A 27,124-nucleotide genomic window follows, 5' to 3' on the forward strand; every position below is an offset into this window, starting at 1 on the left:
TTCTTAGTGTGACATCCTGTTTAGCGTGATCTATCAATTTTCTTTTTCACACCCAACATGACCCAGCCCAGTTTGCTTTGAAGTCTAAGATCAGTGCATTTGTGTCACACTTTTCTAGAGGTGCAGTCATTTAACATTTTACACTTTATTTGAAACAATTAGTTATCGATCATTAAACTACAAGATGCTGTTTTTGCAGATGAAAACGCAGAGATGCAGTCAGATAAAGTTGTGGGATATTAATCTGGCTTTGGTGTTAATGAAACTAACAAGAGGTGCACTAGAAGGGCAACAATGAGACAACCCTCAAAACAGGAATGGTTTTACCGATATTTTTTCCCTCCACATCTTTTCTGACTGTTTTTTCCACTAGTTTTTTATCTGACTAAGGCCAGTGTCACTACTGGTAGCATGAGGCGATGTGGTAGAGCAGGTCATCTACAGGTTTTAGCCCTGGCTGTTCCAGTCTGCATGTCAAATATCCTTGGCCAAGATACTAACCTCAAGTTCCTCTCTGAACACTTAAGCATAGAAAAAAGTGCTTGTATGAATGGGTGAATGAAGCATGTTATATAAAGCCTTTTGAGTGCTCAGTTAAAAGAGAAAAGCGCTGTAAGAACCAGTCATTTATCATTTACCTGGTCCCAACAGAGGTTGCACAGGTAGTCCAACTCCTCTAGGATGGCACATGAATATGTCCCATTGCCACAAGGTTTGCTATGTCTCCAAGAACAGTCTCATGAAAATAGAGGAGTTTCCAGGAGACAGTTACTGTGGGAGAGCTAACCAGGGCCGTAGAAGGTCATGAACCCATCAGCAGGACCGGTATCTGCTCCTTTGTGCAAGGAGGAACAGGACGAGCACTGCCAGAGCTACAAAATGACCTCCAGCAGGACGTTGGTGTGAATGTCTCTGACCAAACAATCAGACTTCATGAGTGTGGCCTGAGGGCCTGGTGTTCTCTAGTAGGCTTTATGCTCCCAGCCCAGCACCGTGGAGCCCGACTGGGACTTACCATCGAATACCAGAACTGGAAGGACCACCACTGGTGCCCTGTGATTTTCACAGATGAGAGCAGATTCACCCTGAGCACATCTGACAGATGTGAAAGGATCTGAAGAAGCTGTGGAGAACGTTACGCTGTCTGTAACATCATTCAGCATGACCAGTTTGGTGGTAAGTCAGTGATGGTCTGTGGGGGGCATATCCATATAGGGACATAACTAAATCCAACAGAACACCTCTGGGACATTATGTTTCCGTCCAATCGTCCAGGAAACCATCAGTCATCTCATTAAGAGCAGGCTCTGATGTTAGCAGCGATGCATACAAGCACGTGAGGGCCATACAAACTACTGCGTACCTTGTGCAAATGTTCCTTTAATTGCTATGAGCCGTGTACGTTTGGCGTGTGTAATGTGTATGTGTGACCCAGGTTGAAAGCAGCTTTCACTTTGTCTAACATTATGTTTGGGATTATATTTACCAAAAGTTTAGGCATTTGTTTATTAGTGCTGTTTGTAGGTGAGTCTCCTGAAAATTTCATGGAGTTGCTATGCATATGCAACATTTCCAAATGGATTTTTCCTGTAGTAATTTGTATTGTGTTCATAATTAATCTAAAGTGAACACTTGTTACTTAATTATGCTATGAATCAATTTTCTTCTGTATATTAATTTTATATATAATCTATCTTATCTAATAGCCTCTCTGGGCTTAAAGTAGAATAGGGTTTGCACACAGCGGTCCTTCCTGGTTTGCAACACGGGGTCATTTGTAATGAGGAGGCACTGAGGTTGAAAATGAAGCTATTGTAAAACTTTTAAACTTTAAATACAAATGCAAACAGTTTAGCACAATTAGCTGTCAAAAGTTTGACAGCTTTCTATTTGAGTTTTACAAGATACTCATTAATTCATGCATAATTCCTCCAAAGAGTCTGATAGCTATGTGACAATATAATTACATCTTCCTATGCCATTGTGTCTTAAAGCCACCGTGTAGCTGCTGTTATTGCAGGAATTTAGATTCTATTGTTACAGCAGTTAGGAATCAGAAATAACCCATGAACCATGCTGTCCGGCAGGAGGCGACAGAGTCCAGTTTAGCGCAGTTAATGGGAAAGGGTTTTCCCAGTCGAGTTATGGTTCATTACTGACTGATGAGCATTAAGTGCATTTCCTTAACTGCTAACTGATGACAGTCAAGCCTCTTACAAAATTGTCGCTGTAAAAGTCAGCTAGTCATTTAAGGCCATACAATGAAGACACAACATTTTATGAGTACGTTACCGCGTGGATAAATCACCACATCTGCACGTATCTGTCCACAACGCGGGGAATCTGCTCTGTGTGCTTTAATTAGCCTGTTAGTCATCAATGGGACGGTCCTGTGACGTGCAGCTGTCAAAACACTGGAGGCGGGTAAAGGTTAAAACGGAAGTTAGGAGAGTTTACCTTCAAAATAAAGGGTACACCAAGAAAAACAAAGAATTGAAAAATTGCTGTCTAGCAGGTAAATTAAGACAGCTTGGGCTTTAACATCAGTGATTAAAATGAATTTATTTCCACTTTCTGATTTGTTTACTAAAAAATGACAACATAAATGATGTCATTTATCTGGAATGACATAAATGCAGTCATGTATGCCATTCCACATGACAGCATTTATGACATCTTTTTGAGTGTAAATATAAAGAAAATATAAAGTAAATTTACACCCAAAACCTCCTTTATGTATTCTGTCTTAGTCTATCCATCCATTTTCTTCCACTTATCCGGGGCCCGGTCGCGGGGGCAGCAGCCTAAGCAGAGAAGCCCAGACCTCCCTCTCCCCAGCCACCTCCTCCAGCTTGTCCGGGGGAACACCAAGGCGTTCCCAGGCAAGCCGAGAGATATTATGGGTGAATGAAGCACGTTATATAAAGCCTTTTGAGTGCTCAGTTAAAAGAGAAAAGCACTGTAAGAACCAGTCATTTACCATTTACCTGGTCCCAACAGAGGTTGCACAGGTAGTCCAACTCCTCTAGGATGGCACATGAATATTTCCCATTGCCACAAGGTTTGCTATGTCTCCAAGAACAGTCTCATGAAAATAGAGGAGTTTCCATTTCATGAGTGTGGCCTGAGGGCCTGACGTTCTCTAGTGGGCTTTGTGCTCCCAGCCCAGCACCGTGGAGCCCGACTGGGACTTACCATCGAATACCAGAACTGGAAGGACCACCATAAATGCAGTCATTTATGCCATTCCACATGACAGCATTTATGACATCTTTTTGGGTGTAAATATAAAGAAAATATAAAGTAAATTTACACCCAAAACCTCCTTTATGTATTCTGTCTTAGTCCATCCATCCATTTTCTTCCACTTATCCGGAGCCGGGTCGCGGGGGCAGCAGCCTAAGCAGAGAAGCCCAGACCTCCCTCTCCCCAGCCTCCTCCTCCAGCTTGTCCAGTGTTTAACAACAATCAACACTGCCTCCTCCCAGTGGGACATGCCCGGAAAACCTCGCCCAGGAGGCGCCCAGGGGGCATCCTTGTCAGATGCCCTAACCACCTCAACTGGCTCCTTTTGATGTGGAGGAGCAGCGGCTCTACTCTGAGCCCCTCCCGAATGGCCGAACTTCTCACTCTATCTCTAAGGGAGAGGCCAGCCACCCTTCGGAGGAAGCTCATTTCTGCCGCTTTTATTCGCGATCTTGTTCTCTCGGTCACTACCCACAGCTCGCGACCATAGGTGAGGGTAGGGGCGTAGATCGACTGGTAAATTGAGAGCTTCGCTTTTACACTCAGCTCTCTCTTCACCACGACAGACTGGTACAGCGTCCGTGTCACTGCGGCTGCAGCACCAATCGTGAACAAGACCCCGAGATACTTAAGCTCCTCCACTTGGGGCAGGGTCTCGTACCCTGAGTGGGCAAGTTCAAGTTCAAGTTCAAATTTTATTCGCCACATGCAGGTTGCCCTGGAATGGACCCTCCCCCGACCTTACACACATGACACAGACATCACATGGGGATACAAGTCAGAGAACGGTTGCATTACAGAAAACCACTGAAATGTACACTACAATGGGAAAGTACAAGAGGAAAAAAAGAGACCTCTACTCATGCTGGGCTCCTATGGGAGGACAGCATAAGAGCAGGAAACAAAAAAACTCCTCTGCACAGAAAGCACATATATGTCCACAGCACAACATTATGGAGCACGTGACAAGCAACAGGGTTGGTAGGGGGTGAGGAGTAATCCCAGACAAAGACAGCAGCCATCCTCCAGGATGCCGTGTTCTCCAGGAGGGAACAAGCATCGAAGGCGTTTGGGGGGGGGGATGAGGGGGGGATGAGTGCTTATCAGTGTGTATGTGTGTGTGTGTCCATAGTTCAGCTGAGACAGTGTCCTTCGCCCTGCCAGGCTAAGTAAACAGTCTGCCAGCCATCCCAGGTGGCCTTGCATGGAATGAGAAGAACAGTCTAAACACAGTTGTTATCAGGGAGTTTTTGTTCGGCTCCAGCCTTGAGCCCACAGCTGGCGCCGAAGGGATAGCCGCATTATGATGGTGGTTTTTCTTTTGTGCGAACAACTCATAAGAATTTCAAAGCTGTTCTAACAGTCCGACACTGGTCTCTCAATCTCCCGTTGAAGAGCCGCGAGCTTCTCCATGATGTTATCAAACTTGCACTCCGTGATGTTGTCATTCTTGTGCTCAAAGAGCAGATTCTGAGAACTCACGACCGCAGTGAGCTGCTCCAGGATGTGATCCAACTTTCGCTCAGAGGTCTTATTCTGAGTGAACTTCTCCATGATGTAATCCAATGTACGCTCAGAGGTCTTATTCTGAGTGTTCACGGCAGCTGTAAGCTTCTCCAAGATCTTAACCATGCTGCACTCAGTGAGCCCATTCTGAAAAGTCGCGCCTCGTCCCATCGTTCCAATCCCAGCGGGCAGCCTTGTGGGGGTTTGAACAGCCGGTTCCACTTTCTTAATTCTTCGATAAGCCAGGGCCAAGCCAGCTCCGATCAGCAAGAACCCTGTTATCATGGTTCCGAATAGGTAGATATCTTCAGCGTCCTCAATCGACAGTCCCGCCAGGCACACGATTCTCCATTTCTGCCACCCGTCCATCGTGTATCCGGCAGGGAAAGTACATCCAGGGCACTCGGGCTCTCCCGAGCCCAGACTTCTCGTTGAGAAAAGGGTGTCAATAGCATTCAGAGACCAGTTGATCGAATCCATAATTCTCTTTAGGTTTTAGAGAACAGACTGTGAGAGAGTGTTCCAGGGAAAAGTAATACAAAAAACACGAGACAAGACAAGGACACAAGAGGCTAAGCAGGGAAGATAGGGGAGAGGAGGAGAGGAGAAAGGTGCGACCGCCTTCGTCAAGAGCCAAACGAGAAGTCACTCCACCTTTTCCGGCTGAGGACCATGGCCTCATTCTGTCTTAGTGCTTTCTCTAATTATACAACAGACTTGACACTTTACTGTATCCTCTAAACTGAATTTTCAGTGGTACTACAGAAATGCTGCTTTAGCAATACCACATGCACACTATTATGTCAGCCAGCTCAGCCTGTGTCTTTGTGCCAAATATTGACAGTAAATGAAATTTTGTAAATAAAAAAGTATAAATCAAAGATGCATTCTAAAAAAATGTTTGAATTCTTTTGTGTTGACTGTCAATTGTATTTTTTTATTACCTATAGAATTTTTAAACAACAGATACTGACCCTAAGTGCAAAGAGTCCAGTTTCCCCCAAAAATTGATTCCTCGAAAAGTTATGAAACACTGAGCTCCCCTAAATAAGCTGCTTTTATAGATTAAAAGTATCGGGATCAGTATCGGTATAATCAATACTGGCCCTGTAGTTACTTTGTATCAGATTCATTTTGTTGTTGTTGTTGCGTTAGACTTTTAATTTGTAAACCATTAAAGGAAGTTGCTTCTTGGAGCAGCTGGTTTGACAATAATGCCGCTGCTACAGTTGTGTATGAGCAAAGGTGATGCCAACATCCGCTGAGGGAGAGCCAGAGCGCAGACAATGAGGGGCTGTTAGAGGAAGGAAAAGCGGTATTTCTCACTTCCACCTTATTTTTTCCATAGCAGGAAAAAACAGCGCAGAGGATCCAGCCAGTGCGCGCTGATTGTAGTGTTCAAAACAAGGCGGGGCTGACGCCGCCGTCTGATTTTGGACAAACCACAAGTAGGTTAGCGCAGACACTAACAGGGGACAGTGCTGCTGCTACCCCCCGCCGCTGCTTTTGTTGTTTTTTATGACATCTGAAAGTCAAGCATGAATTCAGCCGAACAGACGGTAACGTGGCTCATAACGCTCGGAGTCCTGGAGTCTCCCAAGAAAAGCATCTCGGATCCAGAGGCTTTCCTCCAGGCGTCCCTGCAGGATGGAGCGGTGCTGTGCAGGCTGCTGGAGCGACTCAGACCCGGGACGGTGGACAAAGTAAGTAAATGCAAGGGGAGAAAGAGGTATAACTGACTAATAATAACCCAGTGAAATCGATATAATATGGGGAAGCAAAAGAAAGGAAAACTGTGTTAAAAGTGTTCATGATAAGAGCTTCATGATAAATATTACATGAGACCAATTAAGCTTCATCCTGCGGAATTAAATATCCCTGGATGTGTAGGGTTTAAAAATAACAATCTTAAAAAACAACAAACCCCCCACCCCACCCCAATCACTTTGCAGAATATAAGATTTTTTCTCTTACATTTTTCTTTTGAGTTGATTGTGAGGAAAATCTACAATCAGTTCTTGCTACTTGTAAATACGACAATCTGATACTCACCACTGCAGTACAGGCTTCTTTTTTCCCCTCAAGTGTTATTTTCATTTCACAATTAAAAAAAATATTCATGTCTGTGGGAATATAAAAGCAGGAGGCAGCTTGTGAAGTTATATGTAAATGTGACCCGACTTCTGCATTAAAAATATAATATTTTACTGAAATGCACCTAATACCAGCAGAAATACTTCTAACTGCCAATTCTACTTAATGCACGCTACTTAGATCATCATTATTCAACTATGACACTACATGTGTTTTGCTTCATAGGTCGTCAGAGCCAGTTCTAGAGTTTAGGAAGCTTACTGCTTTAATGTACAGGCTTATCAGCTCATCACACACACACACACACACACACACACACACACACACACACACACACACACACACAGTGGACCATGAACCAGTCAACGTCATATCCTACTTATCCAACCTCCCTGGGAGATCTTAAACCTGTTTCAAAGTAACCTGCGCACGGGGAGGGAGTCGTCCTATCAAAATAAAGGCACGAACCATGTCATTATCTACGGCTTGTTGCTCATTAGAATTATTATTTTTTTCTTATTTAGGAGGATAGCTCATAGCTAGTTTTCTTCGGTGAAGACTATGCGCTTATTTTAATTTAGACATATATGTTGGTTTTTTTTTTATTTCTGTTAAGCACATTTTGTGATAAGTAGTGTATCATGATAACACTAAAACCCGATGAACTAGCTGAAAAATTACATTATAGTACAAGCTCTGTGTATTTGTTGGCTACTTTCTTATTATTGTTTAACGAAAGCAGGCAGTTAAAGGTATGAAAACAATGCTTTTACTCTGAAAATTAAACCCGGAAGTTTGACTGATTACCCGAGCTGGCTTGATCCTGGAAAGCAGCAAGTGCATAGGCAGCAAACGGCTGGAATAAGATTGTTTTCAAGCGGACGAAACCTTAGACACCTCCAGGAACTCTTCTGTGTCTATTATGAGTTGACAATTTGGGCTAATTTGGTGTTGTTGTGTTTTTTTCTTCGTGCACAGTTTTTCCAGGAGCCGAGGGGCGACAGCGAGTGTCAGAGGAACATAACCGAGTTTGTTAAAGGCTGCGGGGCTTTCGGTGTGGAGGTGAGTTAATGCATCCGTAATGTGCCCATTAACTGCGGGAAGCCTCGGGTGCAGCGTGTCCTGTGGTTTCACGGACAGTTTCATTGTTGGAATGGACCCCCTTTTTTTTTTTTTTACTTAAAAAATGCATTTGTTATAGTAGCTGCTAATGGCACGAGACAGTACTCACGAGCTGAAAGTGTGTCGTTAATGAGTGAATACCTGTGGCTATTTCTCCTCGAGGAAGCATTAAAACACAACGACACAATTGTGTCCACTTGTTTTAATTCAATTCGTTAATTACATATTTATAAACACTGAAAAACACTGGAAGAAGGTGACCTCATAAGAAATAGATCCTAATGGAAGCCCTTTTCAGCTTTATTAATGCTTACTAAAGCTTTGTACATACCTATATGAGCCATTTTGGGGTATTCAGACACTTTTAAGCTTTATTACTGTATAATAATCTGTAAATATGAGGCTTTATATCATCAAGTGTGCTGTTTATGTTATGTTCATGTGGTCCAGGCAAACTTGGGAATGATTTTTCATAAAAATAAACTCGAAAGTTATAGTTTTTACTAGTTAGTCATTGATAAAGTCTTTAGCAAACGCCTACATGCGTGGTGCTTTATATAAAAGTTGCACAGTTTTGCTTTTATTTAGACAAGGTGGGCGTATCCTCATATGATACACTCCTCTACCCATGCTGAAAACCACCAGCTGTGGTGTTGACTGTGAGGAGCAGAGCCAGTAAAAGTAGGCCAAAATGAGTTGATTTTCAGTCTGTCTCAAAGATGTTTCGAGCCCACAGGCTTGTATGGCTGTTGCTGCCTGTAGACCATTTGTAGTTATGGAAACAAGAAGCAGAGATAAGCGTGGACGCTCTGTTTTCATTTCTGACTTGGCAGCAGTATTCAGACTGCACAACAGATCAATAATTGGGTATGTTTGTTTTCAGGATGACTATAGTCCAGACTAAGGATGCACCAAATGTGAAATTCTGGGCCCATACTAGGGTCTAAAATAACAATAGCTTATGCTAGGAGTGATCCATTTTTATGTTTTTTTATTTATTTGTCATTTTTCTTATCACTTGTTTATTCTTTGCTTCCACGTGGGACACAACAGCTAAACACAGGCCATCACCACAGGTTAATATCCTTTATAATGACAGAGAATGACATCAATGTCTGTCGGTTATATTGGTGCGTTGCTGGTCGATACCATTGAGTTGTGGGTCATCCCATTTGGAATAAGAGATAAAACACAGATAGTTAATGTGTGACTTGATCATTACCATAGTTCTCATTTGGGGCGTGCTTTAAGTCAAAGGGAGTGTGTTGTTGGAGGTGGAGCAGACTTTTCTGCTGATCTGAATGCTGTTTCAACTACTGCCCTTAATATTTTGGAATGAATAAGCAGCTGTTTGGCACAGAAAGGGTTAAGTATGAAGCTGGATATTGAATTTGTTATAAAATGCTGTGCTAAAAATATCCATACCGCTCTCAGTGTTCAGAATCGCATATTAGGGTGTGTGCTTGTGTCTGTGTTTGCACAACGGCAGGCCCAGGAGCCAGGTTATATCCTGGCTCACAGTGAGTGTGAAGAGAAAGCTAGTAAATAGTGTATGATGTGACACACACACACACCTACGTACACACTATTGATCTTAGCCGTGGAAAAAGCCATGGGGTCATAATTGAGAAGAGTAGATTACGCAACACAAGAGTCAAGGTTCTAGACGTGTAGCGTGGTTTCGCTCAGGACTTGGAAAACAACTGTGGGCTTTTAGAAGAGGAATGGAAGGATCATGAAAAGATGAAATGAAGGAGAGTAAAAGAGTGGGCTGATGTAATGCTGCACGCCAGGCAGCCCGAGCCAGTGGGTTTTCCAATCAGCTTGATTAGAGGCATGCCAGCCATGTTGCTGGAAGCCAAGGTCTCCATTACTAGCAGTCTGACTGACATCAGCATTGTAATTCTCTCAGACAGTCCTCGGGACAAGAAGAGGGCAAGCCAGACTGTGTGTGTCCAGCACAAGAGGATTAGAGAGCGGGCAATAAGTGCCGGCTTGAGCGTGGACGAACGCTGAACGTGATTAAGAAGAGCTGCACAGTTAATAAAAAAAAAACAAAAAAACAGTCGTGATCATAGATTGGCGTCTGCTGTTAATTAAACCTGACCAGGGTGGGACAGTGATCCTGTGCATTTTGAGTGCCTTCGCTGCAACTGTAGATCAAGTGCTGCCTATAATCAGGTAAGCTGTTTGACCTATGACAGGTGTTTGTTGTAAGTGAGTTGTGACGGTAGGTGCTCATCTACAGATGCAGGCGAGAAAATCTACAGGGCAAAGTGTAAGACAAGCATATTGCATGCTTGATTTTTTTAAGGATTGTCTGAATTTGTAATTGTAGTACATTTTTTCTTTCAGCCTAATATGCTTCAGTGGAGCTAAAGTAATCTTAACCTAAATCTTAGAACTCTGGTTGGACAGAAGTAAGAACATTTGTCGGTAACTGCCAAATGTAACACGTAGGATGTTTGTGTCAAATGCATTTTCCTTCATTAGTTAAAGTGCTTTTTTTGTGTCAGATGTCAGATTGATCAGGGGCCTGCATTAAACGGCTAAAATGTGTTCACATGCAGCTGTAGCACTGTCGCTAAGTCTCATTTTGTATCTTGGGCCAGTGCCAGTAGGAGAGGTGAACGTGTGAATTAACTTTGGGTCCACGCTGCTCTTGACTACCAGTCAAGCTTGTATGCATAAATCAAACCAGAGCACTTTCCGAGAAAGGCAACATAAAAGGACAGTGTGGTTATATTTATTAGATCAAAGCGACTCAGTCTGTGCAGAAACAGAGAATGAGGATTACAGATGTTCTTTCTTTTTAAATAGCTCTATTTTCCAAAGCTGACTTTTATGCTTCACTATCGCCCCACCTTCACGGCTTGGGAATTTAGAAGTCATTCAGTGTGTGTGGTGTACACAAGATTAGGAGCCTCACAAGTATGTTGATTATGGTTTTGTGTGTCTGTGTGTGCATGTGTGTGTAATGTGGAGATTAATGAGGGGGGGCTCAGACTTTAAGTAATCCTGGTCCAGACTGTAGTTGGAGTAGGGATGTAAGCCCCCCACTAACTACTTGTGTTTCTTAATTTTTTAGGCGGACATACTTCTTCATTATGTACATTTACAATTATTCAAGTGAACCAAATAGGAAGAAGATATTTTCTTATGTAGTCTTATGTAGTTTTTTGTTGCCCTTTGTTTTTCAAACCCCTTTTATTTGCTTCCACATTTCTATGTGAGATACATGCACAGCTATTTCAGGAAGGCAGTTTGTGTGATTCTTGATGTCATGCTCTATGAATTTATTATGAATGTGTGTACATTTTCCCCCCTTTACGTCAAACCTCTCTATGGTTTATTGCTGTTCTAAAATTCCCTTTATATTCTTTATTTGGTTTTCTCTCCTTGAAGCCTTTCGAGGTCAATGACCTGCTGCAGGGATTGAACTTCTCTAAGGTGCTAAACTCCTTGGTTGCCCTCAACAAAGCTACTGAAGGTAAGATCGCTGTGTGTGTGTGTGAGAGCAGTATTTGCTCTATCTCTGCAAACATTTGGACTTTTTTGGAGCATGTTCCTGTTTGGCCACCACATGAATTTAAGATTTATTCAATTGCATCATGCATTTGCAGATTTGAGTGTTTCTGGGGACACCGTATGTGTGGCACACTCCTCAACCTCAAGGATCAAGTCCTTTGACTCTCTGAACACTCAGAGTCGCTCCTTGAAACTGCTGCAGCCTCAGTACCGCAGCCTGGTGAGTAACCATGTCAAAGATAAGAACGGTAATAACAGCAAACAAACAGCAACAGGGTTAGAAATATTATTGTGTTGTGAAAACACAGTTTAATCCTCTAAAGTCCTCTGAAGGTGGTGCCTGCCTGAACACGACTAATAAATAACAGCTTTCTGTTTTCACGTTGTTTTCCGCTCCTCTCGTTCACAGGACATGTCAGAGGGCAGTGGGTGTGGCCAGCTGTTGGTCAGGGCACGCTTCCCCTTCCAGCAGACCAATGAGGACGAACTGTCTTTCTCCAAGGGTGACCTCATTATTGTGACCAGGCAGGAGGAGGGGGGCTGGTGGGAAGGCACGCTGAAGGACAAGACTGGGTGGTTCCCCAGTAACTATGTACGGGAGCTGAAAGGAAATGGTGGGTTAAACTATTACTGCTTCAGATGTTGTGCACCACTGAGGAGAAATAACTCCTTATTGCTTTGGTCACAGAGGACAGTTTGATACATTTCTGCACATAGGCCTCATGTTAAGATCGCTGATTTGAGATATTCCCATCTTCAAGCCCGTCAGCAGATTTAGAGCAGCTTGCTTATAAAATATTTTGAACATTTTGCTTCCATCATGCACGATATGAGCCATTAATATTATATGACAGCTTCAAGTTTTAAAATGCAGTAAAATAAACATTGGAATTGAAAAAAAAAACACTCTGCTAATATCAATTTAAAGTGAGGGTTTTTTCCCCCAAAGCAGCAGCAAAGACACACACCCAGATACACACAAACAGACTTCCTGCATGTCTGTTCTTACTGATTATAACTTCCTGACCTCTTTTAGTTGAATGATTTCTCAAGGACTGGACAAGATATCCTTGGCACGTACTGTAATTGAGATTTATTTCATATGTCATATTTCTTTTTGGGTTTGTTTATTTTGTTCAGAAATTCCCCTCATTCCTCGCCGTTCTTTAACATAGTTGCATAGTTAGGTTTCTTCACCCTGGAATTCAACAATAATCAACATATATGAGCTTTTTCTGCCTTTATTTTAATACTAACATGGTGTTTCTTTGAATTTTGACATCTTAGGTTAAATTTGTTGGTTAGTTTTGTTGCTTTTGGGGGAGGAAAGGCAGGACAGAAGGAAGAAAGCTTTGCAATAACACAAAGAAAGGAAGTTCCAGAGCTGCTGTATAAAAAGAAACTTCCTGACTTTAACCTCACAGCAGAAAACATCAACCGTGATAACAGCACTCTGACGAATGGCAGTAAATCCAAATGTCCAGTGGGAGTTGTTTGATGTGTGATTATACTTGTGATTGCTGTGCCTGTTTGTAGAGTCAACAGCGATGACATAAAGCATTCTTTTTGAGAGCAATGAACCAAGATCTAGGAAAGTGTCTTTCATAGCTTCCTTAGGTTGCTCTTTAGTTTCTGTAGTCCGTCGGGTGAGTTTAAAAAGTGCATTAAGGCGACCATTATCTGGAACATACTTTTGTGCTGTTGTCGCTCGTCTTGCCTTACTTTGCAGTGTCTACAAATAGTGAAGAGAAGAATACGAGAAGATTTCTGTTATGGGCCACCCAGGGCTGTAATAACAGTGGCCGGGACAGTGAAATGACATGACATTGTCGAGTCAATGAGTTATAGCATTCAATCACTGGTTGACCTACATACTGGATCAGCCACAACATTGTCCTGCAGTTGGAGAATGTTGGAGCTTTCATCCCAAAAAATTTGTTTCTATGTGACATTTTCTGAGGGAGATTTTCTGGGTGCTCTTGTGCAGCGACTGTTGATCTTTTTTTACTAGATGAGACGTTCGGTATCAGTGCGCCACAGTGAAAGGAAGATTTATTGCTTTAGTTGCTGTGTGAGCAATCAGAACTGTTACTTTTTGGTTGTTGACCTTTGCCTTTTGATCAAGTTTGTCTTCTTTGATTTATCCCTTAAATTCTTAGAAAGAAAACTGTAGGGAGTTAATTTGGTAAAATAAAACACACAGTGACTTAAGAATGTGTTGTGTTGTTATATGAGCACATCACTTTTATTTTTATTTGACAAAATTTGTATGTAGCTTGTATTTTGTTTTTATCTCTATTTTAAAGCCAGTGACCCTCTTTCTCCATTTTTTTCCCTTTTGTTGATATTTTTAGACAAAACGTTAGACAAGCCAAAGTCTGGGACGCTCAAAAGTCCACCCAAAGGCTTTGATACCACTATCATCAACAAGACCTATTACAATGTGGTAAGTATCACAATCTTAAGAAATTCTATTGTGTGTGTGTGTGTGTGTGTGTGTGTGTGTGTGTGTGTGTGTGTGTGTGTGTGTGTGTGTGTGTGTTTGCTCACCTACATTGTGCCAATGGATGGATTTCTTAAGTGTGTGGGCTTTTGTGGACTGTTGCAATCTGTTCTTTTCCACACATCTATTTAATGATTGTGTAGCATGTAATTGTGGAGCTTGCATAGCACCCCTACGTGTGTCATCCTTGTGTGTACGTGCATGTGTGTGTGTGTGTGTGAGTGGCGCAGATGTAATGTAGGTTATTTCTTCCATTCCACTGGTTTCTGGGGCAGCCTTGCCTCAGGGTTGGCTACTGCTGATGCTTGCGTGAGTGTTTGTGAGTGTTTCAATAATGCAACAAGCTGCAAAACCTCACAAGACTATCCATCATTGGGTGGTTTACCTGAGTGTGTCTCACACACACACACACACACACACACACACACACACACACACACACACACACACACACACACACAGATGTGCCTGAAGTCAAAGCTGTTCCTAAAAAATAAATTCAAAAACATGAAGACATAGATAAAAGTTATTGTGTTTTTTCTCATAAAAGAATCCCCCAAAGCCTTAGAACAGAAGCTTTTAAAGTAGAAGATGCATGCTTTTCATCTGTTTGTGTGCTATTTCATGATTGGTTGCACACTGGCATCGTCTCCATCTCCTCTTATAGATCATTTTTAAATAAAAAAATATAATATATAAAATAATATATACAAAAATATAATTTACAGTTGCTTAAAATACTGGTAAACATATACTGGCTCCTGGCCTGAGGGGAGACACAGCGCTGTCTTATCTGTCACCGTGCAATTCATTAACCTCATTACTGTGAGGTTTCTGATGTCATGGCGAGATTAGCCAGTTAGCCTGCGGAGTCAGACCCTTGGAAAGCTAATCGAGCCAGGACAACGCTACGGTTCCCGAAGGCTCCGATGACTTTCCCTGTTAGTTTGTGACAAATGCGCTTCCCACTGAAAAGCTGTTTCCTTATAAACTCATATAATGCTGTACAATTATCCAAAACCTGAAGATAGACATTTACAGTGATAGGAAACTGAATGGCCTGGCACTTTTTCACTCTTTCACTCTTTTCTTTTATATTTTAATAGTATCACTTAACATAAGTAATGGAAAATTTTGTGTGTGTGTGACGGCTTTATCAGGTCCTACAGAACATCCTGGAAGCAGAGACTGAATATTCAAGGGAGTTACAGAGTCTCTTGGGTTCATACCTTCGTCCACTTCATCCCACAGACAGGTAGAGTTATTTTTACACCTTTCGTTGTTTTATTCAACAGAGTCAGATTTTAGAGGGGGAGGAAACGCACACAGGCATATCTATTACACTGTCGTAAATCTAAATTGAATATGTATACACATATATCTAATATTTACACACACATATGACAGAATATATTATTTGCTGTCCCTGTACATTCTGGAGCCAGGCATACTGTTATTATATATTTCAGGTAGATCCACATCAGACATGTACTTTAAATTACAGTGCCTTTACCTTGAATACATTTTCCTTAATATACTTTTTCTGTATTATCCTTATAGGGTATAAATGTTTGAAATTACGAGGCAGGTTTTAACAGTACTTGGCTGTATATAATTCATGAAATAGTTGGATCGATCTGACAGGTTATCTGTATATCTGTCTGTATATATACAGTGTGGTGTGTCACACTTGTGTGTTAGATATTTTCTGACACACCATCAGAGTTAATGCTCTGCTCCCTCCTCTCCTCTCTTCTGCAGACTCAGCAGTGTTGACATCGGTCACATTCAGGCAAACCTGGAAGACATTTCAACCTTTCAGCAAATGCTGGTTCAGTCTTTGGAAGAGCACACCAAGTCAGTATATATTTATTTTCTTAGTCTTTACTGTGCATGTAATATTTTTGAGTTTTGACTGATGACCTGTGATAGACTGGAGATAGACTGGATGGAGTTTGGACTGACTGGTCAGTTTGTTAGTGACAGACATTTCTTTCTTCTCTGAACCTTGCTTGCTTTACTGAATAAAGTTTGACTGCTGTATTTACAGGTTGTTAATTTCACTTTTGTGCTGGAATTAAATCTGTGTATGTAGTATATGTTTTTCTGAACTTTGGCTATCATATAACTTCTCTATAGCCTTTCTAAAACATGCACAATACTCAGATGAACTTCCCATGTTCACATCCTGTTGCACTAAGATTACTCAGACCAGCAGCTGTCCTAAATGGAGCTTCATGTTGGCGATTGTTGTAACAACAGCGACATCTATTGGCCATATGAAGTCATACAACCTGTTTTTCCAGTTTGGACAAGTACACGATGATGATGGTGATTTTTTTGGGGGGTAATAAAAATCTTAGACCTGATGAACAACAGCAGCTGAGCCTGTGTTTCATTTGTATAGCTGACGATTGGTTGTGTGTCACTAAATGATCTCTTTAACAGAAGACATTATAGTTTTAAAGTTTGGTCTTGAAATGTTGTTTTCCCATCAGTTTTCACTTCTGTTTTATGTTAAGGCTGAAGGCTGGCTAACACCCATAATTACCACAGAGTGAAACTTTTATCTTTATGTGCAACAAATATACTAGGATTCTGCTTTTATCCAGACTGGTATTGTCATGTCATTTGTGTGTGTAGACTTCCTGAGAGCCAGCAGAGGATTGGAGGGTTCTTCCTGGGCTTGATCCCCCAGATGAAGAAAATCTATTTGACCTACTGCTCTAATCACCCTTCTGCTGTCAATGTACTGACACAACACAGGTACCGTCTGATCATTTTAATCCACAGAAAAAAACTTTCTATCCCGAAAGAGTAAGCTCATGTGCTGTATTTTGTATATTTTGTCTGTGTATGTGTATCACAGTGAGGAGCTGAAAGAGTACATGGAGTCAAAAGGAGCACCCCCCCCTGGGATCTTGGCACTGACCACTAGCCTAAGTAAACCCTTCATCAGACTGGATAGATACCCAACCCTGCTGAAAGAACTGGACAGACATATGGAAGTAAGCTTGAATCGCTCCCTGTCTTTCTGCATCTCTGCTAGTATACTCAAGTCCTGCAAAATTTAATTGAATCATTTTATTGAATGATGATAACTGGGGCAGAGAATGTTGACAAGAGGGAAAAAGGTTATTTGTTTTCATGTGCTTAAATCTTGAATCTTGTCTGTCTTTTAGGACCAACACCCTGACAGAGCTGATCTACAGGCTTCTATGACAGCCTTTAAAAACCTCTCTGTAAGACACATGCTTATCAGTCCTTAAACATTAAGCTAGTCAAGCGTAATGTGCATGCTAATGTAGTCCAGAAATGAGGGGTACAAAGTGTATCAAACTACTCAACCTGCAGAAAGTAACCCATAAGAGGCGACTAATGGTGTCTTATGTTACATTTTTTGAGTTTGAGTGTAATTTTATGACCTGTTTTTTGTACATTTAACCACTGTTTCACTGTATCAATCAGAAATGATGTCACAGAGCTTTTGAATGCCTGTTCTGTGTTTCTGTGTCCTCAGGCTCAGTGTAAGGAAGTCAGGAAGAAGAAGGAACTGGTGTTGCAGATTTTAACAGAGCCGATCAGAAACTGGGAGGGAGATGATATCCGAACTCTTGGCCCTGTCCTTCACATGTCCCAGGCCGCAGTTCACTCACAGAACTGTCCGGTACTTATCACGACCTGCAAGAGCTTAACAACACACAGAACCTGTTGTTATCTTTCTGAAATGAAAGGCATACTCACAGGCCAGCTTCTGATCAGCCAGAAAAACCTGAGCATACTTGTTAAACTTAGCGTTTACACAAACTGTGCTGTGTGAATGTACCAGAAATTTATATTCACTCCCACAATGAACACCGTTCAGTTCACAGTTCAGTTCAATTTTATTTATACAGCACTTGGCACTTTTATAGTGCAAGGTAAAACCCTGCAATAATCCAATAACACATCCTATTTTTCAGGAGTCAAATGAATGCTACCTCCTTCTCTTCCATCACACTCTGCTCATGGTCTCTGCCAGCCTGAGAATGAGTGGATTCATCTATCAGGTATGGCACACTTGATTTGATTGCTGTAATTTCCACAGTAATGTTCCTGTCACTAACATGCATGTATTTCTTTGAGGTGTCAAACATTACTAGCTTATCTGGTGCACTGATGAACACTGTTTCTGGTTGTGTCTGCAGGGGCGGATACCATTATCAGGAATGCTTATTTCCAGGATAGAGGATGGAGAAAACTTGAAGAATGCTTTTGAAATATCTGGTCAGCCCCTTTCTTCATTTACTACAAGACATTTCTGCTTAGCTCTTTTATAGAATCGCACTTGATTTCAGCATCTTTACACTCATGGCCTGTTTCAAATATGGGGTTTCACAGACAGTTTGCTCCTGATGATCTCACATTTACATTAGGCGGGAACACTGGGAGTCCGGGCATTTTCGCCAAAACTCTGAGATTCAGGGATTGTTTTTGCATAAATTCATTAATAACAACAACCCAGAAGATACACTCCTTGCAGGACATGCTGAAAAGCATAAAGTGATTACTGTTGCAGTTTAACCCTCAAGTATAATTTGCTTTTTTGAGGACATATTTAAAAATTTAACATGTATACAAACTATTTTCACAAAATATTTTTAAAAATTCAGAAAATTCAGAATTTTTTTTATTATGTTTTAATTACACTTCTGCTTTTCTGTAAAACAATATTATTCCAAAGACAATGGAAATAAAACTACTGAGAGATCTAATTCAATTCAATTCAGTTCAATTCAATTTTATTTATATAGCGCCAAATCACAACAAAAGTCGCCTCAAGGCGCTTCATAGATACAGAGAAAAACCCAACAATCATATGACCCCCTATGAGCAAGCACTTTGGCGACAGTGGGAAGGAAAAACTCCCTTTTAACAGGAAGAAACCTCCGGCAGATCTATCCAGAACAACTATCAGGACACCCGTGAATGACTCAGCCAAGTCTGGTATTGTAATTGTTAGAATATAGCACAGGAGTTGGCTGCAAGTTTGCAGTCCAAGAAAAAAAAACACTTCTACAGAAAAGACAGCTTCAAGCTAGATTGAAGTATGCTAAAGACGACCTGGAGAAATTGTCACACAGTCGTTCGCACTGGAACTGCGTCCTTTGGTCAGATGAGACAAAACTAGGGCTCTAGGGCAGAGACGTTGCTTATGTTTGGAGAAAGCAGGAAGAGGTGTACAACCCAAAGGCCAAACAGTGGTGGGAGTATTATGCTGTGAGAACGCTTCAGTGCATCTGCAGCTGAAAATCTCGTCAATATGGAAGAAATCATGAAGAACGATGGATTTGTGAAGATTCTGAAAGAAACCCTCAAGAAAACAAAACTGGGTCTGGTTCTTCGCTTTGTCATCCAACATGCCTCCCGCCAGAAGCCCAAAGTGAATGTTACGGACTGGCCTGCACAAAGCCTTGACTTGAACTGATCTGTATATAGTAAAAAATAGTCAGTTTTGCTTATGGATAAAAAGTAAGGGCTGTCATACAAAACACAAGTAGCACATTCAGCATAATTTGGAAAATATAAGAATGACTGACTGGGGAGAGGAAGGTCAGGTTTCTTTTGTATTTGTATGATGTGTGTGCTTGTCTGCAATATTAACATCTTCCACTTTGTGTGGGTCATTGTGCAGGCAGCCAGGGTGAGCGCATCCAGGTAGCATGTAACAGTCAGCACGATCTGCAGGAATGGCTGGACCTTCTCACTAAACACACCCACGCTCCGGCTGCATCCACACACAAGACTCTGTCTGTCTGTCACACAGTAAGTCGGCACATTTTCTACAAAATAAATGAATTACAGCTCATCCACGTCATTTCCTTCTAATTTCCTCCTCTGATTCCTCCTCTTTTTCCACTTCACCCACCTCCTCCCAGCTGCCCTCTCACCCTGTCACTCCCTCTAGAAACTCGGAGTCTCGTAGAGGGAGCAGTGTGAACACTTACCACACCCTTCCCCATGTCTCCTTGCATGGGATGGGAATCAGCAGCCCTATGTGGGGACCCCTGGAGCCACCGAGTACCCCCAAACCCTGGAGCTTAAGCTGCCTTCGCCCTGCTCCTCCACTCCGGCCCTCTGCTGCTCTCTGCTACAAGGAGGTGCTCGATTTTATAGTTTATTACAGAATAGATATTGCTTTTGGTGTCCTTTTTTTGCAAACATTTTTCTAAATTCATTCACTTCTGTTGTATTGTGTGATATGATCCAAGACTTGACTGAAAAAGTGAAATCTGAATTTTATTTTTTATCTTTTTTTGAAGGACATGAGTAAGAGTCCTAAGAATGTGAAGAAGCTCCTCCCGAAGAGGAAGCCAGAGAGGAAACCATCAGAAGAGGACTTCACTGTCAGAAAAAGTAAGAACAGAAACTTGAACTTTCAACTATAAAATGTTGCCATGGGGACTTCTATGACTTCATAGCAACATAACTAATAATATTATTATTAGTGAATCTAAATTTCTTCAGTTGCTTCTATTAGATAATGTTTAAGTACTATAAACTTTAATCTGTCAGAGTCACGCATTTTGCTAAACTTCCAGCTGGACAGCAGTGTAACACTGAATAAAACTGGAATAGTTTTTGAAGTGTCTTAGACTCAAGAAAGTAACTCGTCCATTGTGACAGCCCATTAAGTACATTTCTATCAAATTTTATGAATGGAAGGAGTTCTCTGTAAGACAGTAAACCAGCATATTCATTTCATTAGCAGAAACCCAGTTTTTAATAAAAACAATGCATAGTCCTCACCTCTGCTGAAATCCAAACTGTGTAGATTTTCTTTGGTGATCACTTTAACTTTGATATGTGGTTGAAGTTGGAGTCAGCCTTTATTGAATCTTTTAGAAAGCTGTACAGTGAAGAAATGTCCACCAGAGGGTGTGTAGGTGCAGTCTCATCAGCTCAGTTCCCTGGTCTGCCCTTGTCTCTCAGGTACAGCAGCTCTAGAGGAGGATGCTCAGATACTCAAAGTCATTGAAGCTTATTGTACCAGTGCCAAGACACGACAGACTCTTAACTCCAGTGAGTACGCACACATCCATCAGTGCAACATATGTAAACGCATCATGCATAGAACTACATAGTTGCTCTGTCTTATTGGAAACCATTGTTTGTTTTCTGCTTTTGGCTCTAACAGTTTTTTCTCTCTTCTCCTTTTATGTCTTACCTCACTTCCTCTGTTTTCCTCATGCTCCAATTATTGTATTAACTGTTAACATACACATTGTGCTATTGGGTTTTATTAACATCATCCATTTATTTTGTTAATTTTGTCATCACTATGTTTATATTTTTTATCCCATACAACCTGGTTTTCTGGTTTTTATAAATTATCGGTTACACTTTCACTTTGGTTTATATTCCTTCCTTCATCCCCCAAACATTCAATTTGGTTTTTCAAATGCCGTCCATTGCTGGTTCTGTAAAGCCTGGCAAGGAACTGACCTCATGCACAACCACGTACTCGCTGACAACAGCCTCACAGTGGCTGGCTTGCCTGGCAACCCTCCGTGTTCTGACCAATCAGAGGACTCGGATTATGACAGTCTCTGGACTGCCCATAGTTACAGGACTGCCTCATTTTCTCGTAAGATATCAATGTTGCAAACCCTGACATGATGCTGAACCAGCTGGTTTACATAGTGATCGATATGTACAGTGTTATGGAAAAGTATTTGCCCACTTCCTGATTTCCAAGTTTTTGCATATTTGTCACACTTACATGTTTCATATCATAAAACACATTTTAGACAAAGATAATCCGAGTAGCTACAAAATGCAGTTTTTAAATGGTAAAAAAAAAAATTTATCCAAACCCTTCTTGGCCCTGTGTCCAAAACTAATTGCCCCGTAAAAACTGGTTGTTTCCCCTCTTGGTAGCAAGGACTACAATCCAGCATTTGTGATAACTGGAAATTAGTCTTTTACATCAGTGTGGAGGAATCTTGGCCCACTCGTCTTTGTAGATTTATGTTAATTCAGCCACACTGGAGGGTTTTCAAGCATGTACTGCCTCTTTAAGGTCATGGCAAAGCATCTCAATCGGATTTAAGTTTAGATTTTTTGTGTTTACTTTCATTATCTGTGTCTAATATTACAATTTGTTTGATAATCAGAAATATTTAAATGTGACAAATATGGACAACACTAAGAAATCAGGAAGGGGCAAATATTTCTTCAAAGCATTTTATATATTAGTGTAGTGATTCAAACCTTCCCCTTGCTGTCCGTATACCTGTGTACTGTGTGTCTGTGCTGTATAATATGTACACAGTAGTTATCTCTGTGTATTACCCTGTGTGTATTCTCATTAGCATACAGCAGTCTGCTAATATACCTGATAGTAAAGTCTGTTTATTGCTGTTTGAAATGTATACAAACAAAACAAGCAAGTGGACAAGTACAGTAACATAATAACTGGTGATACGTTCATGACAACCATACAGATTCCCTTTCACTGCAGGTTTAACCTCCTAAGACCTGAACTCTTCTATGGCATGCATTTTTAATTTCTCTTTGATATTTGGGCATATTATGACCCAATGAATGTAAAAACAAGGAATCACCAGATTATTTTTTTTTACCTGATTTTTGTTTCTAAGAAAAATGAGAGCCACATATGAGGATATTCTTTTTAGATTTCGATAAAACAGAGGCAGTATAATGTCCTCGTAAGTGGATATCAGGCCCTTGTAGAGCAAAATTTAGTATTTTGGTCTAGACAACCCAAAATGTGACGTCCACATATGTGGACGCCAAGTCCTAGGAGGTTAAGTGCATATAGCCTCAGTCAGGCTCCAGGTAAAATGAAACAGATTTCTCAGTGTGCACTTATGGAACAGACGTCTGTCAGAGGTTTGTGTTTGAAAGTGCCACATTTCATTATCTTATATCTGCCAGCAGTGAAGGTAATATTATATCATTTGCTTGCTTGTAGTTTGTAAGGCATCACCTGTTAAAGCCTCTGTTCTTTGAACTGTATGTTTACAAGTTGAAATGATAAGAGGTTTGTGCATTTGTCACACAGGTTATATTTTTTATAATAACCTGACTGTTGTCAATGTCGAATCAGGTTCCAGTAGGAAGGACGTCCAGGTGTTGTTCCCAGAAGAGGAGAAGATTATAGTGGAGGAAACAAGGAGCAATGGACAGACTGTAGTAGAGGAGAGGTGAGAGACAAAGATGTTTTTTTAATGTTTGCTATAATACTTACACACAGAAAACTGATACTGCCTTTGTCATCCCTGTGGGCATGCAGTTATTATGGCAATAAATAAAAAGAAACGTTTTAAAAATTGAAGGCATAAATATGCTTAATGAAAGTGGAGGATACTAAACAGAATCTCAAAGTATATAAATCCTACATCAACACTCATGCAGAGACTTAAACATGTGAAACTGTGCATATTCAGTCAGTGCTGGTGAAGCTAAATAAATAAGAACTGTTTTCTGTGCCTGCAGGAGTCTGGTGGACACTGTGTACAGCCTCAGAGATGAAGTCCAGGAACTCAAACAGGTCTGTCTCCAGTTCTTTTAGAAACAAAGTTATTGCTGCCAAGATCTTCTTACTGTAACCAGTTTATTGCTCGTGTTTTACATAAAAGGTTCAAAATTAGGTCCAAGAACACAGATGGTCTCCAAGAAGTTGCTGGCAGTGTGTTTGAATGCATGCCTGCATGTTTAATTAAGGACACATGCTGTACTGACAGATCCTTTATCCTGATACAAATAAAGGAAATTAGGGTTTTGGTTCTACTGACAGAATTACTGCAGATCATTAATACTTTGGAGTATTTTTGTAGTAGCTACAAAGTAGGGATGGAGGCTGTTTCTAAACGGAGATCAGGTCCTGAATGAGTAAAAATATACTTAGTGTGGAGCACAGCGCAGTGTCATGGGTTTTTTACTTTGGTTTCAAGACAAAAGTTCCATATTGGTGTAACGGAGCAGCTGAAAGAAGCCTTTTCTGTGCATCAATGCTATTTATGACCTAGATCACTGTGGTGGCTTTGAACTGACCTTTTCTCTGCCTGTTTCTGCCTTTGCAGGTTCACTTTATTTTTGGCGATGAATTTGATATCTATTGTCTCTCTTTTGATTTATTTTCATCTATTTTTTTCTCCTTATCCTTTCACCCTTCCTCCAGGACAACAAGAGGATGAAGAGGACGCTAGAGGAGGAACAGCGGGCAAGGAAAGAGCTGGAGAGGATTGTGAGGAGAGTTCTGAAGAACATGAACGACCCGACCTGGGACGAAACAAACCTCTGAGATTTGTGTCAGACACTGAAGGATGAGATTAGTTCCTGACTTTTTAATGACTTGGAAATCATTGAACCTGTGTGGACAACAAGCTGCTTATAGTTAATTCCGCTGCAGCATGTCTCCATTTCCACTAGCTTTGACCTTCACAGTGACCTGTGTGCCAAACTGTGGACCAATGTAAAACACCTGCCAGCTGTTGGCAAAGCTGTCCCAACTGACCTTAAAGCTGTGAAGCCATACTAGCCTGCAGGCGAGCTGATTAGCCATCTTTGAAACACTGACACGAGAATCAAGACTTTTTTTTTTTCCTGTACTTGTGTACTTCTCTCTCATTCCTTTTTAGTGCAACATTTCACAATTGCTAGGAAAGTATTTTACTGACTGGCCTTGGGCATGAACACTAGCTCTACATGGGCGTATATATTTCACAGATATTTGAGCTGTGTGGACGAAACTCCTTGAAACTTGAATTTTATTCCCACACTCCACATTTTATTTCTCATTTTCTGATTTTAATATAATCACTTTGGTTCACTGATTTCTGAACTTAAAAAAACTACAAACTTTTTAAATGCAATCTAAGTCTACCAGCACTTATAAGAGACCTCACAGGTTTTACGGGATTAAATTGCATTTTTAGTGTTGTGTTAATACAAAAATGATCCATATAAGTGCGGAGCCTTACTGATATTTGCTTGGACCTACTGTGTCAGTTTATCCACCTCTGGGTTTAGACAATTGTGCTTAAACTTGTCAAATAATAAACAAGAAATCATAGAAAAGGGTAGTTGCTGAAAAAAAATCAGCAGTAGTTAATGTCAAAAGGTTTCTCAGGAATTAAGATGACCATCAGGGAGTTCCAGATTCACATCCATTTCAAATTTCACATCCAAAGCAATATCTCAAAAAAATTGATTTGAAATTGTAATGCAGGGTTACTCATTTTTTTTTTTGTAATGATAAAATAAAAGGAAAAAGTGAGATGATAGCATTGAAGTAAAGAAACAGCATTTTGCTCCTGATCAATCTTATGGTTGTGAAATTAATAAAACGTATAAGCTACCTTTAAAAACACATCTTAACTTGTGGCAACACATTATTTATCATATGTACACTGTAAAATAAAAGTAATAAAAATGTCAGGGAACAGTCCAGAGTGTAGGAAACAGTCTAACCCTAAAAACCCCCAATGTAATTCAAAATATCAACAGAAACCATGTAACAATATGAACACTAAGAAAACAATTAGGTTTTTATTTTATTCCACATAAGCGCCGGTACACTAAAACGATGCTCAGAAAAGCTCCCACATTCGTTTTCATGCAGTTCTAACAATTTTTTCAGAGGTAAACGAAACACTCAGAGTGACGGATCTGCACTCCTTCTTTATCAATACCAAAGGCAAAGCAATACAACACTGGAAAATCTTTTTTATGATGTCAGTACGCAACTTATTGTACAATGTTTTTTTATATATATACATATATATGTTTGATGTTATGTTTTTATTCTGGCTTTGATTTGTAACACTCGTTGTTTTCTACTTGACCTCGTCGATTACGCTAAAGGTGATTTGTACAGAAAAGCTACGCTTTTCTCATGCCATTGGGAGAAAAAATCTTTTGTTAAAGCTTTTATCTTTAAAACTTCACTTACAAATGACATATTACTGAAACCAGAACCACATTAATGTAAGCTATGTAATACAGTATGCCATTTTTTTGGCGCTAGCTAATGTATTTAACTGAACGTGATTAATGTAAATGCATTGTGTGTTCAGATGTTATAGCAGTGAAGACGATTACAGTAGTTACTGTGACAACAATCCCCCCCCCCCCTATTTATTTCACCCATTTCTCTGAGTGAATAAAATATTGAACCAACCGTGGATCTCAGTCTCCATAATAAGTTCTATCGTTGATTTAATGTTTTCAGGTGTTTCTTTGCCTGTTGTGCACTGAAGTTTTTCTGCTGTTCGCATTTTGATGAATGCCTTCCTGTGTAAGGCCAACACCACATTAATGTTTCTTTTGTTAAACAGTTTTATGTTCTTTAGGAGCCCCATGCTGGGCATGTTGTGACATCTTCCTAACACAGTTATACTACAGTAAGGGACAGATGATCAAAAAGGAAAGATGGTTTAAACTAAATTATAAATATAGCATCATTTTATAATAAGATCTTCAAAAACCTAAAACATAAATGTGAAACTCCATCCATCCATCCATCCATCTTCTTCCGCTTTATCTGGGGCCAGGTCGCGGGGGCAGCAGCCTAAGCAGAGAAGCCCAGACCTCCCTCTCCCCAGCCAACCTTCTCCAGCTTATCCGGGGGAACACCAAGGCGTTCCCAGGCCAGCCAAGAGATATAACCTCTCCAGCGTGTCCTGGGTCTACCCCGGGGCCTCCTCCCAGTGGGACATGCCCGGAACCCCTCACCCAGGAGGCATCCTTGTCAGATGCCCGAACCACCTCAGCTGGCTACTTTCGATGTAGAGGAGCAGCAGCTCTACTCTGAGCCCCTCCCGGATGGCTGAGCTTCTCACCCTATCTCTAAGGGAGAGGCCAGCCACCCTTCGGAGGAAGCTCATTTCCGCCGCTTGTATCCACGATCTCGTTCTTTTGGTCACTACCCACAGCTCGTGGCCATAGGTGAGGGTAGGGATGTAGATCGACCGGTAAATTGAGATCTTCGCTTTTACACTCAGCTCTCTCTTCACCACGACGGACCAGTGCAGCGTCCGCATCACTGCGGCCGCAGCACCAATCCGTCTGTCGATCTCCGGCTCCCTTCTCCCATCACTCGCGAACAAGACCCCAAGA

At 41.0% G+C, this 27,124-nt stretch overlaps 1 protein-coding gene across 2 annotated transcripts; it reads left to right on the plus strand.

Annotated features, from left to right (window-relative positions):
- Positions 1-5,950: 5,950 nt before the first annotated feature.
- On the plus strand, positions 5,951-26,185 carry LOC146360856 (rho guanine nucleotide exchange factor 7-like). Of its 2 annotated transcripts, XM_084921802.1 has the most exons (22): positions 5,951-6,455; positions 7,825-7,908; positions 11,374-11,458; positions 11,592-11,716; positions 11,906-12,110; positions 13,851-13,942; positions 15,160-15,254; positions 15,761-15,856; positions 16,643-16,765; positions 16,869-17,007; positions 17,182-17,241; positions 17,520-17,666; positions 17,962-18,048; positions 18,187-18,265; positions 19,674-19,804; positions 19,918-20,139; positions 20,302-20,395; positions 20,972-21,061; positions 21,468-21,626; positions 23,112-23,208; positions 23,501-23,555; positions 24,186-26,185. In XM_084921802.1, the coding sequence occupies exons 1-22, from the start codon at positions 6,291-6,293 to the stop codon at positions 24,306-24,308; spliced, it is 2,553 nt and encodes an 850-aa protein (XP_084777928.1). In that variant the 5' UTR covers positions 5,951-6,290; the 3' UTR covers positions 24,309-26,185. The 2 variants fall into 2 exon arrangements, with proteins under 2 accessions (XP_084777928.1, XP_084777929.1); XM_084921803.1 differs by lacking the exon at positions 21,468-21,626.
- Positions 26,186-27,124: the final 939 nt, after the last annotated feature.

The sequence above is a fragment of the Perissodus microlepis genome, chromosome 23, assembly GCF_051167445.1.
Source record: "Perissodus microlepis isolate ML-2025 ecotype Zambia chromosome 23, ASM5116744v1, whole genome shotgun sequence".
NCBI lineage: Eukaryota > Metazoa > Chordata > Actinopteri > Cichliformes > Cichlidae > Perissodus > Perissodus microlepis.

Bases quoted from the DNA above. Each gene is read 5' to 3' on its own strand.
- LOC146360856 (XM_084921802.1), top strand. From the start codon at position 6,291: ATGAATTCAGCCGAACAGACGGTAACGTGGCTCATAACGCTCGGAGTC. The intron at 7,909-11,373 runs GTGAGTTAATGC...CTCTCCTTGAAG, and splicing joins GCGGGGCTTTCGGTGTGGAG to CCTTTCGAGGTCAATGACCT. The intron at 20,396-20,971 runs GTAAGAACAGAA...CTTGTCTCTCAG, and splicing joins GGACTTCACTGTCAGAAAAA to GTACAGCAGCTCTAGAGGAG.